This window comes from Toxorhynchites rutilus, chromosome 1 (assembly GCF_029784135.1).
Source record: "Toxorhynchites rutilus septentrionalis strain SRP chromosome 1, ASM2978413v1, whole genome shotgun sequence".
Taxonomy (NCBI): Eukaryota; Metazoa; Arthropoda; class Insecta; order Diptera; family Culicidae; genus Toxorhynchites; species Toxorhynchites rutilus.
Window position 1 is genome coordinate 37537539 of NC_073744.1, and position 25002 is coordinate 37562540.

Genomic DNA, 25002 nt, shown 5'->3' on the forward strand with positions numbered 1-25002 from the left:
ACTATTACCATGGTTTTCAGAAGGTTGTCCTACACCTTATGGTTTATAATTTGTTTTTCACGTAGTACTACCTCTAACAGGTCTATATGGGGAGTAAAACAAAAATAATTTCTGTAATTTTCTGTACTAGAGTGTAAGTCTCGCAGACAAGAGCGCTATGTTGGATGTGCAAGGTTTTGAGCGTAATATTTCTTGGTCGGCCAAACGACGTGATATCCTGATCACTTTATCCGAGTTATGTGCCTGTTAACTATTGACCCGAAAACTCGCTTCAATAGCTTGAAAATTCCTTTGGAAACACGCTATTGAAATCAATCACACAAATCTGTATATAAGCTGGCGCCCGCTCGGAAATTCATTTAGTTATAATTGCGAGGTTACTGCGGAATGGTCTCACATGCTCGCCTAAGCACTCTTTTCTCTCCCGTTTCTTTCCTGCCGCTGGAATCGATGGATCGATGATAATTCGGTGAAGATTCGATAGCCGAGAATACGAAATGTTTAACATGGGGTAGAAAACATTTCACCAAATCAAAGAAACCGCATTTTTTGGTGGAAGTAGTAATTCTATTGTCCAGTTTCGACGAATGCCGCAATCGATCGATGATTCTAATTGTCGGGGAAGGGGGTATTATTTACGATGGGTATTTCCGGCTAAAAGAAGTGATATAATTATCACTTTATTAGAAAAATAAAAAATAAAACTAAGAGTTATATGCTTGTTAATTATTGTCCCGAAAACTTGTTTCAATAGCTTAAGAATTGCTTCGAAAACAAGCTATTGAAATCAAATAAATCGGTAATCCACTTTCAAGGAGAATGACCTTGGGGCTAGTCTTTTAAAAAATAAGTTCAGATAGGAACGGAAATCCACTCAGTTACGATTCTGTAGTAGTTGGAGCATGTTCTCGCTGACAACCAAATACTGTGCAATCCATGACCAATCCAGTGAACGGCACCTCTAGCGAAAAAACGACGCATGGATAATAATTTTGAACAAAAGCTGCTGTCTTAATGACTATACTGAAAAATGCAATACTTTCTTTTGTGTATAAAACTTTGTGTATAAAAACCTTCTTTTGAGTGAAACTAGTGTAACGTTTATATTTGGAAAATTTTGTCACAATCTGTCAAGTGGTTAGCGAATGGCTTCCAAACAAGAAGTGTTTCCGGTGTGGTAGAATTGTTCAAGGGGACCCAGACGACTCAGCGGGGAAACTGGTAGCGGAAGAAAAGTGAAACAACCGACCCGCGAAGGCAAGGAAAGTGAGGGATTCGCTGCTTTTGTTTGTTTTATTTGAAGAGAAAAGCGGTCGAAGCACAACGTTTGCAAATTTCGATCTGAAGGACAGCAATCATCCTGGTGCAGCGAAACGAATTGAAGACGAGGAATTGCAGAAGTTGTTGGATGCAAACCCAACCTAAACACAGCAAAAATTGCCCGTTCAACGGATTCTGTTCAGAACAGCATTGGCATCGTTTGAAAGCCATGGAAAAGATCCAGAAGCTCGGAAAATGGGTACCATACAAATTGAGTGAGTAAAACCATTTTTAGAAGTGCTTTTTCAACAGCACCAAAGGAAGTCAGTTTTGCGTCGGATTATCACTGGAAGAAGGTGGATTTATTTCGAGAACTCTCAGCGAAAAAATCATGGCCAAATCACTTCGGCCGAAAGGAGATGCTCTGTTTGTGGTGGGCCCAGGAGGGCATGGCCACTTAGAACGAGGTGAAACAGTGAATACAGATCGCTATAGACAATAAATGATAAACTTTGCAGTCATCAAACGGCGATTACTTCAAATAATATATAAGGTTGGGGATAAAGTAATCCATTATTTTTAGGTGAAATTCAAAATTCTTTTTATTTCGCTTCGGATTGTCCGATTTGGGCCAAATATGCACCGTTTTGTTGTAAAATTTATTGCCATTCTACAGGTTGCTGCATAATGCCTCCATCATAGAGGACTTGGTTCTTATTTGTGAAAAACTCTAGCAATAGATTTTTACAATCATCTCTTGACCCCAATTTCTTATCACTCTAGAAATTTTACAATGCGAGGAAAAGGTGGTAATCGCTTGGTGGCAGGTCCGGACTATATGATGGATGTCTTCAAACATCCCAATCAAGTTATCGAAATTATTGGCCTTGCGTTGTCCTGTTGGAACACAACACCTCTTCTGTTGGCCAATTCTGAACGTTTCTGGTCAATCGCAAGCCTCAAACGGGCCATTTTTGACAGTATGGATCTTAATTGTACTAAAAAAAATAATAATAAATTAAGTTGCACGTATTTTTCTGTTGCAATATCGGCACCATAAACACCATTCACAGTTTCAGCGGTCTGGCTTGCATTTTCGCAATTATTAAAGAAAAAGTTTAAAATGTACCGAATTTTCTCTTTGTTGACATCCATTGTTAACACCCTGTAACTCATAATTGAATGAAACAAACAAAACTCAACAAGAGATTTTTTTTCAGTGTGAAATACAAACGATCTTATACTTGTAGTTTTACGATCGATATTACACGAGATATTGATTACTAAAGCCAGCTATCGAGAATGGATAACTTTTTCTCCTACCTAATGTTTAAAATTTCTCCTGAAAATAATGTGTTTACCTTATTGAAAAAAACGAACAATTTCAACTTGCTTCCGACCCCGTAATTCCGATCAACTTTATACACGACATGGATTATTTCACAGGAATGGTTATAACTAAAATCACAAATTCTTATGTTGAGTGTATTTCGGCTGTGTTTGGACATATCTTGGGGAAGCTCATTCACCGATTGAACTAGACCTCCGATAACAGTTCATTCTCTCTGAAAACCCATGGCGGTTTTCTTCAAAGCTGTTCTACAGCAGAAATTCTCCAGTGGCTTTCGACACAGACAAAAAAGGCAATTTCAAAATCAAGTTTACACCGCGTCTGTTGCATTCTCGCTGGGCGGGCTGTGTTATTTGGATGCAGTTTACCCATCGCGTAGATAATGTCGATACACACTTGAGGGTGGGTGCTTTCTTGGGTGGTTTGATCATTCTCCACCATGGTTGGTTCTGAAAAATGTGGGGGTGGATTGGTGTTGCATAGAACCCACCTAAAAGTCGTGTTCCGTTAGCTTTCAGGGGGTGATTTGTCTGGGTGGCTAGGACATCGAACCATCCATCGGAAGGGAGTTTCGCCCGCCCCCGCTCGGCGGATGGATTCTGTGTTCGTGGGTATGAGTGTTTCCACTCGACGGTGATGATAATGGAATCGAATAGAGGGATGAATAGGATGGTGTTGCTGCTGATGTTTCTCGTTTCGTACGCTAACTAACGCTCCAACGGAATTGAAGATGGGGAAAATTGGGTCGGTTGGTTATGGGGAGATATGCTGCGGGTGGTAAAAGAAAATTCGTGTGCAGAGTATGACGGCAATGAGAATGGTGGCGGCGGTGGTAGCAACAGTACTCTTCAACGAACGAGAGATTGTATTTATGTCCTCCGCATGTCTGGTACGACGATGACGGTACGGCTCGGAATAATATATATGCACTCCACACACACTCGCCGGAACCATGTATAAAATATATTCTCTGTATCCGTATTTATAGCAGGCTTTCGCCATGTGCTTGCTGGAATTCTGTGCACCATCCCAAAAAGAACACCCCACCACCCACTAAGTCTCTCGCCCCAAGTCAGCTCCGACGCACATAGCCCAAAAGGACACGGCTCGATTGCGGGGTACTAGAAATGTAAACCCATCTAGTTTTAAATCTCCGATCCATCCACCACCGCGTGGTTTTCAAAACCACCGTGGACTTGTGAGGAACACAGTGACCGTACCACAGACCAGTGCTCTTTCTACACGCATTTCGCCACGGATCAATGAGCAGCAGAGTACGCGTCCAATCAAAATATAAAAAACGCTTTCGCGTTGGTGCCGCTCTGTATTTCGATTCGTACCAAAGTTCTTCCCCTACCTTCTGTAACCGGTATGCTCTCCTATGCTGCCGGCAGCCAACTCGTCGCATCCCACCCCCATACACGACGATAACTATTCGCTGAAGAACCCACTTGCGAAACTATTCGCGGGTTGTTGAAAATAACATCCTCTCCCCCACCCAGTCGAATCCGATGCCTGCTTTTGAGACGCCCACAGCTGGGGACAACACAACATCGATCGATTCCGGGAGGTGGTAGATGCACAAAACTGCATACCGCACATGCAACTGCACCTTCATGTGCACACAGTCTTCTATGTGTGTGCGAGAGTGCGCCGTGGGGATGCGTGCGTGTGTACGTTGACGTCGCCGTCCTCGTAACTAAGACCTGTGTAAAGTGCAACAGAACTCGTTGTATTGTACCGAGTGTGGTGGTGGTGGCTGCATCCAGGATGCTGCAACGGTGGCTTTTGCGTGTGCACATATTCCCAGGATCATCTCCCACCACCACCCGCCTAATACGCGTCCTGTCGCACAGCTCCCGACCAGCTGGGAGGCAAAATTCGGGTTCAAACTCGAGCTTTGCCATCAACAACGACGGGCCTCTGATTCCGGTTATGTGACCGCGTCCTTTTCGGGGGGTTTGAGTCAGCTACGCATGAACCTTCGCCCGATCCGAACTGCTGCTACAGAGCTGCAGAGTTACTGCAGCTTGACAATAAGTAATTTGATTGTCGGTGAAAATATGTAAATTCCAGCGCGAAGTATATCATTACGCTGGTGGGTAAATATTGTGGCACCCGAGAATAACACCAAATTTATTTGATGCGATTCCAATTCACACGATTGGATTGTGATTTGGTGGTCTGATATTTGGTTGCCGCCTAAGAAAACATAAATACTAACGATGAAAACGATTCCGAAGCGAGTCTAAAGATTCACGAGTTTAAAAAAATTGTAATATTCACAGTGCTCAAAAAAGCTATTTTGGATCGGTCTGATCAGAACGAACTTAAAATGCTTTCTGAGTATTGTTTATGGAATGCATCTACCAGCAAAAATAATGATTGAAGCTTTGCCGGTTTCCACGCTAATTTTCTACTCAAATTGCGATAAAGTTTTTTTCTGTCACTACTGTCAGTGTTATAGTTCACTTTTATTTTTTGCATTTACGGTGTCTATTATTATAAGTATATTTTTAACCCAGTTTTTAGAACAATATTATATTACAAACAACATTTGTTAATAAACAAAATAGGTGAAAACTATTTATTATAAATTATTAATTTTATTAAAAGTTATGCTTTTTCTGGGGCGAATAATAATATGTTTTACTGTTGTAATAATAAACGAATTTCATGCCAACTCGTCTCAGGAGTTGGCAGCACCATCTCAAATACCAGAGAAACGTTGTAGGTGAAAACACATGGGTCATTTAACCCTTTATGGTCGTATTGAATTTCGGCATGGGTGTCGTACTAGTCGGAATTATTTTTCATTGAAAGAGCAGTGATACATGCAAGATTATGAAAAATAAATATTTTTTATTTTTTTCTGGGAACCATATAAATGTATTAACTTGACAATGTGTTTTAATGTGATGTTTGTTATATTAAACTTATATTTTTAGTTTTATTCGTGTGAAATCTTTCGAAACAGTTTTCAAGAGTATAATTAATACATTATTTTTAATTAATACATAATTTTATTTTTATTATCCTTTGAATATGAGACACTTTTGCCATTGATGCAATAAATGTGTAAAAGATTCCATCAATATATATTCGAAAAGTTCAGAACCTTTCAATTTTAACAAACAATACTTTGTTTCATGAGATTATTCAGATGACACTTATGCAAACAATTATTCTACTCTTTAAAAACAACCACTTCAACATAATCTAAACCAGTAGTTACTCAAATAATAATTTCTGTGTATCCGAAATGATCAAAATTTTTCACTTCAGATGAAAAAAGATTTTATCGCTTGGGACACTTATGCGATTCTTGAAATAACATGAGACATTTATGTAAACAGTAGTTCTGATACTTATGAACAATCTTTTCCATCACACCAAAGTGTTACAATGGCTAAGTTTTGCTGTTATGATTTTTGTCCCACATTCCTATGCATTCAACGCACTGTGTGTTGTTTTGTGTGGATGACTACTTTGTTTGATACTGAGTACCGTTATTGATTACTCATATGAGCACCGCAATGATTCGTGAACAGTTTCACTAGACATCAAGCATAAACTGATACTTGGTTGAGTAAAATATTAGATTAGCATGGTTTCTTGCTGTGGTGGCTGAGAGCAGACGAACGACCAGAAGGGTAAAAAAGGTATGGTGGCTGTGAGCAGACAAACGACCACAAAAAGTTAAGCAACTTTGCATACTCGAAAGGAATTAGACTACTTTTTGAAAAGGACTAAAAAAATTCTAAATTTTTTACAAAAAAAATATAACTTGAAATGATCACATTTACAAAAATTACAATTGATGAAATGAAATGTAGGAACTTGTTTAAATTTTCATTAAAAAAATGCAAAAAAATAGAAAAAAATCGGTGAAAAAAAAATTTTAAAGGATAAAATTAATTAAAAAATTTAATTAATTTAATTTTAATTTAATTAATTTAATTTTAATTTAATTAATTAAATAATTAAAAAAAATAATTAAAAATGAACTCATTTTTCTCAAAAACGTATTTTTTTAAATTCTCAATTATGAGAATAGCCGTCCCAATTTCCAACAAGTCATCCATACATCGGAAGATGGTCACTTTTACAGAGAAATTTTTTTTCTAAAAACAACTTTTTCATGCTTTCTTTGAAAAAATTACAACTAATCTTAACATTGTTCAAAGTCAAGATAGCGATATAGTGTATTCGACAAAGTTTAGATCTCATTAAAATATGAACTTTTGTCGAAGACGTAAACTTTCTATGATTTGTTGCTTCTGGAATATAAGGAATTTTTGTATGAAGACTCCTGAAAAAAAACAATGTTTTATTCGTAACATTTTTGTGTGTAAATTCTCGCTTTCGACAAGTTTCTAAATTGAAAAAAGTTTTCGGAACATGTATATCGCGATAATTTATACATAAAAATGTTACGAGTTGAGCATTAATAGTAATTAATTTATCTCGAAAACATGTTTTTTAATTCTGAAAAAATTGATATTCATACAATTTGTAAGCAGTCATTCATATATCGAAAGATGGGTACTTTTACAGGGATAAAGTTTTGCGAACAACTTTTTCATGTTTTTCTATTATTAAAAAACTACAAAAATTGAATAATCAGTCGCGCGAAAATCGCTGCAAAAATTGCAACTTTTTATGCTAGAAGATAGGAGGCCAAAAGCTTGAGCAGCCGTTTACTGACCCAGTGGTCGAGAGCAGGGATCGACAAAGTCATCTTCAACTGAGGATAGTCAGAGGACTATGAAGCCATCGGCAGTTAATTAGAAATGATTTTTTGCGATTTTCATGTTTCGTCTTCGACAATGTTGGACCCTGGTTGAGAGAATAGAGGATAGATGCGAGTGAAAATGATACTTCCAAGCCACCATAATAGAAAAAAAAGGATCAATTGAGTTTTAGTTTAATTGGGCTACAGCCAGTGAGCAGTCAGCAGTTTTTCCTATTGTTGATGTTTCACACGATATGCGGCTCGAGAACGAAATCACTTCGGAGGGTCAAATGCATTTTTGCATCACACGCATACATTGCTATTTTTTTGTGTTGTCAAAGGTAGATTGAAATGATTACCATAGTGTTGCGTGTATTAATAGAAATGTGGAACAATGGTGGTGGTGGAACAAATATATAGTCGTCCATGACCGCGGTGTATCAGCTGCGAAGAAGTAATTACGAGTATTCTTCTTCGCTGAAATTTTGAACACAAAAAGTGATGCTGATGTATGACCTTGACGAACAAAGCTCAAAATCCAACATCCGTAAATGTTTCCCAGTTGTTGTTGTCTAATCCATCTTCTATTTGAACTATTTGGGCTATTCTTCTAATCGGCCACAAATCGATGAAGTAGGTCATAATCATGTCAAAACCAAACTCTCATCTCCCGACGAAACCACCTGCCAAAATGAAATAGATCTCGGTTATGGAGAAATGCTTGAAAAGAAGCTTGAACGCAGCAGTCTACAAATTTTCCATCCAAATTACCACCACCCCAAGAAGGAGGGCAGGATTGAAAAACGGAGAATTTTCAATCCAAAACGCGGAACCAACACGAGAATTATAACACCCAGCGCGAACAGTTACGCACATATACAATCAGGTTCACTACCAGCGACAGAAAGGATACACATCGAAAAGTATAACTTGTTTTTTTTTTCTTCCGGTGTAAATTCAAAACGTGTGGAACACACAGATCCAGAGGAAGACCGACATTTGTAGAACTCGACGGAGCAAAGGAAAGGTGATGGTGACTTTCCGAAGGGTGGTGGTAGAGAGAATAAAGTTAAATTATAATAAAGTGGAACGAGAAGGTAGAAAAAGCTTCGGCACGGTAAATTTTCGGGTCTAGGAAAATGTGTTTGCGCGTGTATGTGTGTGTGTGTATGTGGTTATTCTTCCTATCGCGCTTTTCTACAGCTTCCCTTTTCGTGGTAATGTGCAACATGGGATTGAATTTCACCCGCCGAGGGACCACACTTTCTCCTCTTATCGTCTTTGGCATTGTGCCTTACTTGTGGCAGATTCTCGGTGGGCATGTGATGCACTGACTGAAAAAGGATCGCTTCGTGCATGTGTATGTGTGTGTGTGAGCTTTAATCTACTTCAAAGTCGATTGATAGAAAAGAAAAGCACCCATCGGATGTACTGACCAAATTATTAGTCATAACATATAGAACCAAACTTTTGAGACCTTGCGTGAAGCCAATAATCTGCAAAGAAAAAGTATGTTCCATCCAACGCTACCAGAGAGCGGTATATGGGAATGTTACGGGTCAGGGTAACCGGAAAATATAGTGCGGCAAAAAATGAGTAACTGAAATGAAGGAAAATCTACAACCCCCCGTGGAGTTGATAGGTGGGCGCTTTTGCGAAAATCGGTTGATTCATTGTATGGGTGTAAAGTCAACGGACAGCAACCGGCGTGTTGTGCGGAAGAGCGGAAAAGAGGGTGGTGGAGTGTTGAACCAAAAGTACGCCCCGACAATCGCGCACCGTAGCTCTTGCTCCGTTGGTCGGGCGGGCGGGCAAGCGGGCGAGCGGTTGGTCGATCCATGGTATTCGGTTAATCAGTGGGTTGGGTGAGGGAAAACAAAATAACCTAACACAAATTTTCATTTCGCTTCTGGCTCTATTCAATTTTTCCGTGGCGTGGTTGGTTTTATCGTGAGAGAGTGTGTGTGTGTGCGTGCAGTACTATGTATCCTTTCTTTCCTTTTACACCCGTTTTAGCCGGTCGGCATAAGTTTGGTTTGGGTTTGGGTTTGGGTTATTCCTCGTCATCGTTCCGGGTGGATCAGAGATAAGAACAGAGCTGAAGAGGTCGTCCCCCGATTGCTAGTGAGAAATCGGATAGAGTTGGGGAAAGTTTTATACCCAAATCATTTGATGGACCCATTGACCAGAGATGATGCTGATTCTTTTTGTAGATTATTGATTCAGTTTCCGCCCAAACTAGGTTGAATAAAGGATTTTAAACGATAGATCTCATCGACAAATTCATTGATTCAATAACTAACGCATACCTCGGTATGCAAGGTGTAACGTGCTCTTTGTAAAAGTCAAACCTGTTGACGTAGAACTACATCTTTCATTAAGGGTACCAAATCAGAAAACAGGTCACGTTTATATGAAATAAAGTTAACGTTAATAACTATTTTCACAGTGAGCGGATTCTGTTGATTTGAATACCAATCGGGAATTCTCTAAGATTTGTTTGATATGCTATACATTACAATGCCCTAGTCTGTAAATGGTTTAAATTAATGAAAACTGGTAGCATTCCCATTTTCCGATACATTTTTACTGCCGATTTATGTGCTAACCCTACCCGTACTATCAATAACGAGCAACTAATACATCCGTTTCTGCTCGTTTTTAACTTGTTTGGTATAAATGAGCTATTCTCGATGTTATACCACCAGAGTTTCCAACTATAATTTTCAAAAATCAGGAAGAATGAAAATAGAAATCAGGAAAAAAAAATCATGACAGCTCATATTGGGTTGTCTGAACAGTTCGTGACAATTTTTGGGAAAAAACAAGATTTTTGTGGACCTTCATCTATCAGGCAGCTTAAAAATGCTATCCCCTCAGAACATGTTTGTTTTCTCGTATTTTTCATGCTTGTCAGAGTTGAATTTTTTTCCACTGAGAGAATTTTGCAGGGATCTATTTTTTTATTTATTTTTATTAATCCATTTATTTTCACAGACTCTGTTACATAGATTTAAAGGAGCCAATTTCTTAACTATACTTTTGCTTGAATAAATTAACATTTTTCCTTAATTCTCTGGTTAATAAAATGAGAAACCGGGTGACACATTTTCCTTAGGAATAGGATGGGATGTAAGCAGATTATAACAATGTTCACACTCGCACTCACATTCACATTCTCATTCACACTTACACATCACACTCAAATCTTAAAACTATCCTTAAATCTGATATGTATTTACAATTCAACTTATTCTAATTTTAGTAGGAAGGGAACCGATAGCTCGCGAAGGACGAGAAGGAGGGGAAAAGGTCGTAAGAACAGTCGCACTCGAAAATTGATAGCTTTAAGAAAAACATATATTTGGGACATGTAATCAAGATCTAACCGAGCAAATGTTATATAACATCTTATTTTTTTGACTTTGAAATCAAAAAGCTTATCTTGAGTAGTATTACACTCTGAAACGTATTCTTTCATTATTAACTTTGCGGCTACTCGTACATACAAAACATAAAAGGTAATATTGTTCCCCAAACGTAATCTCGTTATTTCTTCTCAAATTCGTCAGATATTCTTATCTGGCACTGTTTTGAAAAGCTTCGAAACATTTATGCGTAGTGAAAATAATTCGGTATTGTTTCTCCGTTACATGGAATAAATGTTTGATACAGAAAATATAATAGAATAAAGACAGACAGTCTAAGTGTACTAAATCGGACAATTCTTCTCTCGAGTTTTGCTCTTATCAACACATTCGGCGATCCATTGTTATTTATATAGGTAGAAGACGATATAGGAGTGCGTTTTATCACATTAAAATCCATTTCCATTTACGAACGAAGATCAATTTTGTTAGCGCAAACATCAAATGGACTAAAAACGCTTGTCAATATGTAATTGTAAAAAATTTGCTTGATTAGTTCTTGAGTAATGCAGGAATATATGCTTCATTTGTATGACAGCCTCCCTTGGAGAGGGGGGGAGGAATGTCTATTCACCATAGAAATGTGTCGTGCCCCCTAAACCCCCACAGGTCAAATTTGGCTTCATTTGCTTGAATAGTTTTCGAGTTACGTAGCAAACCCCACCTACAATTGATCTGGATTGATGGCATCGAGCTTCGCTTACTAGTTTAGGGAAGCGTCATAAAATTGATTAATTTTCAGGCGGAATGAACACGTTTTTAAATTTAAATTATGAATGAAAAATAACCTTTCCATACCAAATTAGCATTATGTTTAAATGAAGTTTAAATGAAGAACGCTTTTTGCAGGTGGTGAAAAAAATCTTGTACGAAAATTGTTTTTGCAGACAACTTTATATTATAATAAAAAGTTTCAGTAATAATGTTGGAAATGTATAGACGAAGGGTTAAATAAAAGTCGGAAATAAGTGTTTTAAGTAATTAAATAACATGATGTAAAAATTTTCATTCAAATTTTAACATTTGAAAACTGGCTTCGTGTCTTCTAATCTGATAGGCATTACACTAACGAGATTGGGACCCAAACAATGGACCCTAATTGAAAGTCGCCACCAGACGTCGACACTATTCCTTTGTCATCGTGGATACACGCTTTGTCCAAAAAAACTAAAACTCTAAAACCAAATCTAAACAAACAGTTGACAGATGTTTGACAAAGTAAAAACTATGTTCGAATTCGAACATGCGTTAAAATGAAATAAGTAAAGTAAAGTTTTATTCATACGAATTCAAGTAAATACTAGGAGAGTTTACTTTACTTGGAAACGGGCAGAGTAAGTAAATACTTTTTTTATCCATACGACCCAATATCTAAGAGCGAGACAAAGCTCATGTTCCGCCACTCCAATATAAGTGCGAGTAGCTTAAGCGACGCTCTAAGGGCTTTTTGGGAGGTTTTGTAAACGTTCGACGTTGTGCTTCTTGGGAGGAAAGCGCTGACTGACTGGAACTGTCAGTTACAAAATAAGAAAATACTGATGTAGTAAATAACTAAAAAGTTATTTCAAAATTTTCGATGCATTCTAGAACAATATCCGAAGTAATAAACAAGCGGATTGAATAGTATAGTTCTACGTCGAAAATGCGGTCGTGTCCTAGACACAACCCGTTAGATTTTTTAATTATAACGGGACCTAAAGAGTTACGTCGACAAAAAACTATCGATGATCAGCAACACCAACAAAACACGACTTCAGTTAGTGAGCGACCATGCCAACAAGCCGCTGTAGTTCTGGAAGCGCGTTATTTGGTCGAACGAGTCCAAGTTCGAACAAGACAAGACGTTTGAAAAGAGAAGGCGACTCCGAGTGTGGCGGAAGAGCGACGAGGGTGCCCAGGTCCGGTATCTAGAACCGACTATGAAGCACGGTGGTAAAAGCATCATGGTGTGGGGCTGTTTCTCGTGGGCTGGGGTGGAAAACTTACCGCAGGTCAACGGTATTATGATTGCCGATGGCTACATCGACATTTTGTGCGAGAATTTGAAAGAATCCATTCTGAAAACACACATTCATCCAAATACCATTCACTCGAAACACGTTTACCCGATGCACATTTACCCGAATGCGACATTTACTCGAATGTAACAAATACCCACAAGCGACATTTACCCGAATGCAATATTTACCTCAAAGAAGATGGAAAAATTCGGACAAACCAGATTATGAGTTTTGTCGAATCTCCTGTTGACAAATAAGATTAAATCCAAACAACATGAGAGAGCAACAACAATACGAAATGAAAACTTAAACACAAAACATGCAGGAAAAAATTAAAGATTTCGAATGCATATATCTCTAACATTTCTCAACAGATCGGAAGGATGTTTGCATCAATTGAAAATCAAAGGAAATATTTCTACTCATCTATCACAATGAATGAAATGTTATTTTCCATGAGATAAACAATTGAACAATTGTGAAATGTCTGTGAAAAAAGCATTATCTAAACGCCCTACCTGTCACGTTTTGTTTGGTCCGATTTACGGTTTCCCTAACACATACTTCAAAATCAATGTATTTGGGGGATTTCTCTGTGCAAATACATGCAAGTCGGGAGGGAGATTTTTGTTCCCATCGAAGTATGTTCCCTAACACAGCCGGCAAAATCAAGGTGCCAGGGAAAATTGGTATTGCAAATACATACAATTGGGGTGAATTTTGTTCCCATCGAAATGTGTTCCCTAGCACAGTCATCAAAAGCAAGGTGGCTTACATTACATGGCGTTTGTTCAAATACTTTACTTACACAGCAAATATGTTGAATTCAACTTAAAATTGTTCGAAAATTGTTTCGTTCAGTCAATAATTTCATCAATACAAACAAACGCCTAAGCCAACGGTAGTTCCAGTCGGGTTAACGTTTTATCCATATAAATGATATTCGAGTGACATTGTTTCTCGTAAATGCTCTAGAATTTCATTGTGTCGAACACATCATTTGTCTTTTTTTTTCTTTTTTTTTTACTTTTTTTTAACATATCGCATTCTATGAATTTTATGGCGATTGCCTCAACTTGACAACTTTCTTCTACGTGTATGGGTTATGTGATCCAAATGACTGGATAATGTTTATAATCGAATTTGGAAGTACATTATCCATACGAAATTAATAATTTAATCAACATAAAAGTGAAATTATGTATCTTTTTCATGATTTTGAAAAATATAGTACGCAAAGCCACTCTTTCTCTCGTTTTTGCTCTACCCACGCAATATACGAGTTTTTGGATACCAGTTAATGTATGAACGTGATCATTTTGATGACGCTTATCAGGATTAAATATAAAAATACCTCCTAATCAAATATAGCTGTACAAAATAAACTTGGATAAATATTACATTCGGGCACATGTTGTATTCGGGTAAATGTCCATTCGGGTAAATATTCTATTCGGGTTCCAGTCGCATTCGGGTATTTGATACATTCGGGTGAATGCCTTGCGGGTAGCTGTCGTTCGGACAACTGTCTTTCGGGTAAATGTGACACAATCGTTGAAAATGGGACTAACCCTTCCAGTAATATTGGGTTGGGGAAAAAGAATGTCGTATATTTTCAATATATGGCAACACTTCAACATATCTTGTGTTGTACTTATCGCATCGGGTCATGCTATACGGCTATTTAAAGACGACAATCTGTGCTACAAGTGTCTTTTCAACAGTGTTGTGATTGTCCTTTTCTCAAGTTATAGCGCGTCAAAGATGGAATCCACCAAGCAAGAAATTCGCCATATTTTACGTTTTTACTACCTGCTAGGTAAAACAGCAACGAAGGTGGCCGAAAAAATTCGTGTAGTTTATGCACCCGATACTGTAACGATTCGCACAGCACAGCGTTGGATTGATCGTTTTCGTTCTGGTGTAGTGGCTGTCGAAGATACACCCCGTACTGGTAGGACAATCGTCGTGGAAACCGATAAAATCGTTGAAATCATCCAAGTAGACCGGCATGTGATCACTTGCTCGATTGGCCAGGATTACAGAAGATTGGATTCCAAAAAAAGCTGGATGTGTATGGGTGCCACACGAGTTGACGCAAAAAAATCTTTTAGACCGAATCAACGCCTGCGATGCACTGCTGAAACGGAACGAACTCGAACCATTTTTGAAGAAGATGGTGACTGGTGATGAAAAGTGGATCACGTACGACAACCTAAAGTGAAAAAAGACGGGTGGGTAATGTCGGGGACACAACCGGAGAGACGTAGGACTACACCAAGGGGTGTCCATTATCCGAATATCATGGAGCACAGATCCCAGAATGATCAACTTTTCATGCACAAAATTACAGAAAAAAAATCAAAGGATAAAATAAAACCTCAGCAAACACTCAAACGTTTAGATACTAATACGAAAAAATCAAAATTTGTCGTGCAAATGTCGTGCGGTGCAAATGTTGCAGGGGTTATTGTTCAGCCGGCAACGAACACATACTTGATGGCAATCATATCGTAATAGGAATTTACCGTCTGGTATCGTGATATAATTGGGCTTTGCACTCCTCATGAATAACTATGTTCTATTAGTCAAGTCCTTCATTTGATACCCATATATAATATGTAATCTGCCATTTTGTGGTGGCGGACATTTTGGATTTGCATTTTTCATAAATAACTGTGATCTACTAGTCAATCCTTTTCATTTGATACCCATATTGATGGGGCTTTGAGAAAATATGTAATCCGCCATTTTGTAGCGGTCGCCATCTAAGATTTTCAAGATCATGAAATATGCAGTTTTATAATGACTGCAGAGATAAAGGTGTGTTCCAAATTTCAGATCAACCGTTCAACAGGAGAGGGGTCAAATTTCAATTAATGTGCTACAGCGCCATAGACAAACATGTTACATACAAACATACGAATATGTCACAGCTAAATAAAACCGTTTAAAAACTCCAGCATTCTATCAAATCGAGCGCGATTAGCAACTCATTCACCCGGCGCGACGCTTCCACTGCTTTTAACACACTTCGATTGCTCTCCTGCTCCACATCCCATTGAAACTCCTGTCTTTCACTCTTGCGGCATTGCACCGCATAAATCCCCGGCAAATGCAGCAATCTCTTTCGCTGAAAATCAATTTCAAGATAGCGTCTTTCCTGCTTGGCGTCCGATGATAGAATGTGACCAAGCCCCACCATCGCTCACTTTATATAGTCATATAGTTAACGTTGTAGCGACCGCCTATGTTTATTTATAATCTCTTCTTCGTCTCCCTCCTTCGCTTTGTCCATACGTTTCGCCCGTACCCGTGGTTGCTTGTAATGAATAGCTGTTTGCTGCGGGAGCGCAGACAAAATGTATGGGAAAGCAGGGAACTCTTTCTTCCAATTTATCATCAATTTGAACTTTATATGAGCTGAAAACCCGTAATGTGTAGCATATAAACATTTACTGAGGATATTTCCTATCAATGTGTGTATTTGGAACCAAAATCCATTCATTAATTGAGGAGGTATTAGCGTTCAGAAACTGAACACTTTTTCACACCGAAATATTGAAATGGGCCCCTATATTGAAAGGTTAGTCCTACGTCAAAAGTCGTGGTCCAAGCGCGGTGAGCCGACCAAAACCATCACCAAGTCCGGATTGACGGCCAGGAAGGTTTTGCTGTGTGTTTGGAGGGATTGGAAGGGAATCATCCACTATGAGCTGCTCAACTATGGCCAGACCCTCAACTCGGTTCTCTACAGTGAGCAGCTTGACCGTTTGAAGCAGGCGATTGACCCGAAAAATTGTGTTGTTTTCCACCAGGACAACGCTCGGCCTCACACATCTTTGATGACCCGCCAGAAGCTACGGGAACTCGGATGGGTATAGTCCGGACCTGGCTCCAAGTGATTATCATCAATTTCGGTCCATGCAAAACGCTCTTGGTGATATTAAGTTGGCCTCAAAAGAGGCTTGCGAAAACTGGCTGTCTGAGTTTTTTGCAAATAAGGAGGGGGGTTTTATAAGGGGGGATAATGAAGTTGCCTTCTAAATGGCAACAAGTTTGCGAACAAAACGGCGCATATTTGACTTAAATTGGATAATTTTAGGTATGTTAAATAAAGCGTAAAATTTCGATCAGAAATACGACATTTCTTTTGCCCCAACCCTACATAAGAACCCGAGGCATTCTTCCGATCGACCCGGATCGAACCAATAGAGTGGCCACCCCAAAGTCCCGACTTGAATTCTATTGAGAATTTATGGGCGCTTTTGGGTAAAATGGTGGTCAAACTGTCGTTACGAACAAGCAAAACTATTTTGCTGCGTCGAAGAAGGCTTGGGACGAGTTGAACCCCTTTCCGGAACCTCTTGGAGAGTATGTCAAAGCGTTGTCAATTGGTTATCGAGACCAAAGGGGATCATATTGACTATTAATTATTTGTTTATATTTATTTTTATTATTATTATCTAAATAAACCATTAAGTGGATTTTTTATGTCATACCCCAAATGTGTCCATTTAGGAACAAAAGTTAAATTTTTTTCTGAAAAATAAATAAACGATACTGAATTGGCAAAATGGTCTACTAATTACCTACATTTTCATAGTATTGACTGAGGATGCCGAATAGTTTTCAAGAACTTTTAATATTGAAACACTTTGATTTCAAATGAGGGTGGATTTTTGTTTGCGCCCATCGTCATGTATAGTTCAAAAGTCATGCTGTCTAAAAGGCATTCATATAAACATACACACGATCATGAAACGTCCAAATGCAGAACCCAAAAATTAGAAACCGTCAAAAAATACTGTTTTCATTAAATATTCAAATCAGTATAGCTATTAGCTACATAAGAGATCTCTATCGATTTTAGCCAATTATATGCCGCCGGCCATTGTCTTTATCATGGGCACACAAAATGCCACGCATACACCTCAAGGAGATCCAAACATATTGAACACAAAAAAATCCAAAAGAATCATTGAACCATCGTTCAGGTCTCTCTGAATGTCTACACCCTTGGTGCATCCATTAGCCTGGCTGTCTGCCTCTGCTAACACCGCCCGTGGCTAACCGCTGCCTGATGATAGTCTCCATCCTTCTTGCGACGATGATAAAGTTCTATCAGAGGCCACCTTTTTGCCCGGTGACGTTCTAATTTATAGAGGAGTCGAGTGCATATATAATTATAGACATCGAAAGTCAAGAAAGAGAGCGCAAAGGGAGGACCGAGAAGAAACAAGACCAGAGCTGCAACAGTTCGTGTGTGCATATCAGCAGCATATGGATGATGCATCGCATGCAACTTGCAATCCAACTGCGTTTGCCGCTTTCTTATCGGTATTTCCCACACATACACATTTTCTGCAACGATGCACCGGCCCACCTCAAACGGAGGGGAGAAGATCATGGCTTCATGATCACGTCTTGGGAATAGGGAGTAATTGCGAAATCAGACCCCTTCTAATAAAAACAAATAGTCGAATGACACACTCACCTAGGGCAGGATCTAACACAGCTTGAGCGGCCTGTTCCTCACCGACCGGTGTTTTCAGCCACAACTTTTTCAGCTTCATCGCGACGGGAGAGTCTTCTGATGTGGCCACTGGAAGAAAGGTTAAAGTTGGATTAAAAAATAAATTAACAATTTTGTTGGGAAAGAATTTCATTCATTCAAATCATTCAATGGGGGTCTTCGTAGTCACATTGGTTGCGCGTTCGCTTAACGATCGATCGTGAGTTCAAAACTCAGCGATGGAGATCGATCCACGGTCGAAATAAGATCGATTTATCCATACAACTGCTCTGCAAGAAACATCGGACTGCTGTTCTATTAATTACTCAACAATGATCATATCAACTGTCTCCGCTGTCCGGTGGTCTAACTGGATAATGGAAGATCAGATGGAATACTCTTACGCCTAATGGCTACTGTGTAAATGTACCATGAGCAATGTTATAGAAGGAATACTCTTACGCCGAAAAATGGCAGCTGTGTAATGTTCTATTTATAGATATGATAAACATGTGACATGTACACGATTAAAATTCGGCTGTGCTACAGCTAAATGCTAATGGGCCTAAAATGAACAAATGGAATAAAAAAAAATCATTCAATAATGCGTGACTGGATTTCGATGGATAGAATATGTTTATGTTTAATTGACCATCAAGCGGAGAGAAATTAAAAAAAAGCACTGACTGAAACTTATGTTGATACTATGAGACAGGAAACTGAGACAAAAACATCAATCGTCATGTTCGTTGTGAGACACGTAGATGGCGTCAGTACCGACGAATCCATATAATTTTAAGCAAGTACTAAGATTTTAATGCTAATAAATAATGAGTTACAGTATGTTAATAATGAAAGCCAGCAAAGATAAAATTCGATAAATTCTACCCTTTTTTTTATAAAGGCGGAAATGCAAGCCAGTCTACTGAAATTGTGAATGGTGTTTATAGCGCCGATACTGTAACATTTTTTTTTTATTTTATTTTTTTCAGTAGATGACGACGTACTAGCCCTCGATCTGCATGAGGTACAGCGAGAGATTGGAAGGATAAAAACAACAAAGCCACCGGTAAAGACGGCTTAACACGTTGAGCCCCGGATTGTTCTTGCTGCGCTTTCCATTCAGTCCGCATCAAGAGTGTTTGCACAATATCAGTGTCGGTCCTCGCTCCCAAAGATATTTATTGTATCATAAGAAAAAAAAACAAGTCAACTATAAAGTGGTCACATATCGTAAAACATCCGAAAACCATGTTCCCATGTTGTTCGAAAACCAACCCTAGGAACTGACACGGTGCTTAACGTGTTAACAGGAGGGTTCTTTAAACAGGGTAGATACACGCTTGCTAGAGCACTACACTAGGTTATTTCCAAGATCTGGGGGGAGGGAAAATAATCGGAAGAGTTGATGGAAGGAGTCGTTTGCTCCATCATCTAGAAAGACGACAAGCTGAAATGCTGCAACTATCGTGACATTAAACCCTTCAACGCCGCATACAAATACTTTCCCAGATTTTATCCCAACGTCTATTATCTTTAACGAGGAGGTCCGTGGGTCAGTACCAGGCGGGCTTCATGGGAGTCTGGGGTACCACGGAAAAAAAAATATTTGCAACCCGACATATTGTAGAAAAATATCGGGAACACAACGTGGCCAAGTAGAGGACACTTACATCAGACTAAAACCAGAAGTCAGGCGTATTGGACTGTTGATTAATGTGTCTAAAACAAAGAACATGAGAACAAGAGGCTCCAAGGAGAACACCGTCAGCCTTCTATCACAGGTAATCGTGAATGGAGACGAACTTAAGGTAGTTCTACTAGTTATATACGAGTTCGTGTCGAGGGCGGTCCGATAAGTACTTAGCCCCGATGGTGTCAGTTTCGCAAGAGAGAGCCTGCTTATCGTGTAGTGCATTCTCGTAAACCGCTAATGTCAAAATTTCAGCCGAATCGGACCCGTAGTTTTGTTTTGACCGTGGGTGGAAGCGGGGGTGGAAGCGGGGGTGTCTGCGGATTTTAGAAAACGGAAAAAATGGAAATTTCGCCGTCGCCACGGCCAAATTGGTCGAATTGCACTACGAACTGCTGCCCCATTCACCGCATTCTCCAGATTTGGCCCCGTGCGACTTTTTTTGTTTCCAAACTTGAAAAAGTCACTCGCCGGGCAGAAATTTGAGGCGCATGAGGAGGGCATCGCCGCCACGGGGGCCTACTTTGCAGACCTCGAGAAAACGTATTTTCAGATGAATTAAAGAAGTTGGAGCATCGCTGGGTCAAGTGTATCGAGCTGAAAGAAAAATAAATCGACATTTTTCCAAAATTTTTTTTTTTTTTGTAGGCTAAACAATTATCAGACTGCCCTCGTATTTGGGATCGCTGAGAACCGTCGACAACAATACGAGGGTCACTATTTATATTTCGGGAATTGGCAACACTGATGTCATGTGAGTCCATCTGACGGTTCCATCGTAAAGTTTGACATTTTTGACGATATACGTACTCAGAACATTTTGTCATACGGACGCTATTTGTTTATTTTATATTTAGTTGAAAGTTTGGTCTCGGCAAAAAAATGGAACTGAATCGTGAACATTTTCGTGCGATGATTTTTTACGACTTTCGACGTGGATTATCACAACAAGAGTGCGTCAATCAACTTAATTTGACTTTTGGCGATGAAGCTCCATCAAAAACCACTGTGTATCGCTGGTATAGTGAATTCAATCGTGGTCGTAGTTCGCTGTCCGACGAGTTTCGTGAAGGTCGTCCAAAATCGACTGTAGTGCCAGAAAACATCGATGCTGTGCACGAAATGATTAAGCAAGATCGTCATGTAACCTATTGTGAGATTGAGCATTAGTTCCACCAGCATATATGCGATTTTACATGAACACTTAGTTGTGCGAAAATTATGTTCACGTTGGATCCCACATAATTTGACAATCGCTCAAAAAAAAGGCTCGTGTCGATTGGAATAAATGCTTTGAAAATTGGTTTAAGCGCATGCAAAAGTGTATCGATCATCGTGGCGAGTACTTTGAAAAACAATAAAAATATATTCGCAGCTTAACTATTTGTTTTTGTTCCTATTCCCGAAATATAAATAGTGACCCTCGTATCAGCAAGGAGATCCATAGACGCATCCAAGGTGGAACTACTTTTCACTTCGGAAGACCCTGAGATAAAATCGGGTACGCCTACTAAAGCCTAGAGAAACGGTGTGTACAGAACGCCATCAACCACAAATGATGATTCAAATTGTGCATTCACAGAGAAAAGACCACAATGAACCCGATAAACTGATATTACAACATGACAACGCATCAGCGCCCGCCGCTAGAGCTGCCAGGGACACAAAATCCTTAACTAGGAAACGTTATCACACCCGCCGTGTTCTGTAGACCTGGCCCTGTCAGACTATTATCTTTTTGCTTGAATGGAACATGCACTTGTAGAGTAACAATTCGCCGAATATGAAGACCCTGGTTTTTGTTGAAACAAATAAAAAGTTTGAATGAGAAGGAATCCACAAGAGATGGTGTAGAATCAACCAGGATTTACTTCGAATACTAATTTTTTTAAGATTCTCCTAGAAATTATGTGTTTTCTTCATCGAAAAAATTGTAGTTCACGAGTAACATTGGTTAAGGCCAGGCCCGCCTATCCGATATGTAGACGTTCCTTAAACTTGTATGAGAGCTGCCGTATGAAGAGAGCCGTCGTTTTAAAAAAAAATTACCCTAAAATGGAAAATTACTGTTTCAGTAGACCGCCGTCGATGTTTGAAATAACAGGTAGCCCACAGTGCAGCCTAATTCGTTCAGCCTTCTCTGGTTCAGGTGCTACTTTACGATGTTGAAAGAATGCGAATTATTTGAGTATTAATAAATTTAATGAATCAACAATTTTTAAACAAAGTTGTACTTCAATTACAAAATTAGTTATCAAAATTTATCAGTGTTTTAGCAAAAAACCAAACTGAGATTCTTCTATACCGGCTCTCTAAAAATCCAATGGATTACTCAATACTGGTGTCATCTACACCCGAAATAAATATTTGGCACATTCTGTGAATCATCATACATGAAATTAAATGAGCTCAAAATTTCATTGAATGTGCTATCCACCCATGCTGGTATAGCATTTACTTAAGCGAGAGGCGAGTTTGTGTATAACGTATATGTCATAACCATATAAGAGAGTAAAATGAGCGAGACTTCGCGAATAAGCACACATCATAGGTAAAAAAAGTAGAAGGGTCTGAGCCTAGGGGCACGGACGGAAATTTGACGTAGGACTGTGATTGTTCAGAACATATGGTTATTTTAAATGTGATTCTTTTCATTGTTCAGAAATCTGTTAGTTTAACTCTTTTGAAAGTCTAAATATTGGCCCTGAATAGGGCCGTTTGTTTTATGTACTCATAACCTTCAAAAGGTTTGTAACGAACAAAGAAAGACAATAAGCTTCTGGCAGGAAGTTCAACTGTCTAACTGAAAATGATTAATGAATATCAGTGGGACAAATAACAGGGTGGAATGGTAGATGAAGTATATGTGAATCAGTAAAAAAAAATATCGTCATTGATTACACTGAATATGAAATTTATGGGGAAGAAACAAAAAAACATGTTGAAAATACTCACTATTTCATAATATTTTGAGATAAAATACACATGAAATCATGAAGCTGCTTTATTTTCAATGGATAGCTATGGTATTGTGATTTCTTTCCATTGTCTTATTCTTATTATTAGTCTTGTTCTAAGGCATCGAGAGCAATAGCTTTTTCCGGTGAAATAATGTTCGCTTGCAAACTATCACAATCAAGTCGTATTGGTTCTACTGCTCAATCAATCATAGAAGGAATTGAGTAATTGAGAATTATGAATATGAGTCATGAAAAATATTAATATTCCATTTCGTATCATTTTTGTGATGCCATGTAATGCAGATCTCAATAAGTCTTCGCATGATAATCGCTGCTTCTTCTTAATTAATGAACGATCACTGTATGGGTGACACTTTCCCCGTTGCTTTGATGAAATCTTGCATGAAGTTTGAGTGATGCTTGAAATCTTGCATCTGGTTGCTTTAACATCTTGCTAACTTGCTAGATAGAAAGAATTATTGCACGCGATTTTATGTTACATACAACATTCATTCTCCGCTCGCAAAACATACCTCTTTTAATTATGAAACTGCTCACTTATTTTATTATGTCGACTGTTGATGTCTCAGGCGAAAAAAATGCTGGATAAATTTGCCGTCTAATGGTATATATTATAACATATTTCGTAGGATCGATTCTGCGTAATATGCATTTGAAAACTCTTAATAAACGGTACATTTTTCGTAGAGTGACCCCCCTATATAGAAATCAAAGACGTAGTCCTACGTCAAAAGTTGTTTGCGCTCTCCGTTTTACTCTTCTTCTTTTTCGGGTATAATTCCAACCTAATATTCAGTCTAAAAGAATGAAAAGTCTGCTCCATACACTCAAACATTTTACCAAAAGGTGCTTTTATTTGAGCACTAGACGCTTTAACACAGAAAAAAACATTTTTTCTGCCATGAATAGAATTTATTCTCTCTTTGTGCGCTCCTTTTTTGTGCCATGTAAAATAAATTATACACTCGACAAAACAAAGTAGATATTTTGGGATGATTTTTTGAATTGCGTTAACTTCAACGGATAAAGATGGGACGTATATCTCAATCTTTCAAGTTTTAGAATGTTTTACGAACAAATTTTCATCTCAGTGTGTGTAGATGTAGTTGACAAAGGTGTCGGGAAGAAATCAAAAATCGATTTCTTTCTGTTTTCCAAAGATTTTGTAGACTAAAACAAGTTTTTGTCAACTAAGTCAATAGCAGATTCGATTAAATTTAACAACCAGCTTTCATTTCATCCATAACGTTCCTTTATGACCTTTCCATACAGATATATTAGGTTGGCTTTAGTATTTGGCTTTAGCGATTAATATCTCGCGTAATATTGATCATATAATTTCAAGTTGAGGCTCATTTTGAAGGTGACATTTCACACTAAAAAAATCTTTTCCTGTTTTTTTGTCCCATTCATTTGTGAGTTACAGGGTGTTAACAATGGAAGTCAATAAAGAGAAAATTCGGTACATTTTACACTTTTCTTTTATGAAGGTGAAAATGCAAGTCAGACCGCTGAAATTGTGAATTGTGTTAATGGTGCCGAAATGTGCAGAAAAATACGTACAATTAAATATTATTAAAATTTTAATTATCTCTTAATTTTTTATTTATTTTTGAAATTGGAAAATAAAAGTGCACTACACTGAATTCAGATCTCTACAGCCAACAAATGGACCGTTTGAAGCTGGCGACTGACCAGAAACGTTTATAATTGGGCAACAGAGGAGATGTTGTGTTCCATCAGGAAAACACACTACACACTACTCCGGGATTGGGATGTTTTAATGCATCCACCATATAGGACCTAGCATAAAGCGATTATCATCTTTTTCTCGTATTATAAAACTTCCTAAGTAATAAAAAATTGGGATCAAACAGAAGATTGTAAAAATCTAAATCTAATTGTTATCCAATAAGGACCAAGACTTCTATGAGAGAGGTATTTGGAAACTACATTTAGAATCGGAATATTTCCTATCAATTGATGTAAACATATTTGCGATCTATTAAGCAATGCTCGAGTCATAAGCATTCGAAATC

General features: G+C 38.4%; 1 protein-coding gene across 3 annotated transcripts in view; it reads right to left on the reverse strand.

Moving 5' to 3' along the window:
• The window catches only part of LOC129777798 (metastasis-associated protein MTA3), a 174618-nt gene that overhangs the window by 47056 nt on the left and 102560 nt on the right, over positions 1–25002 (reverse strand). For 2 of the 3 annotated variants that reach the window (XM_055784284.1, XM_055784292.1), the window contains exon 3: positions 18272–18379. In XM_055784284.1, coding sequence (XP_055640259.1) covers positions 18272–18379 — 108 coding nt within the window. Of the gene's footprint in view, positions 1–18271; positions 18380–25002 lie in introns of those variants that run through there. The other variant, XM_055784300.1, reaches the window with a different exon arrangement.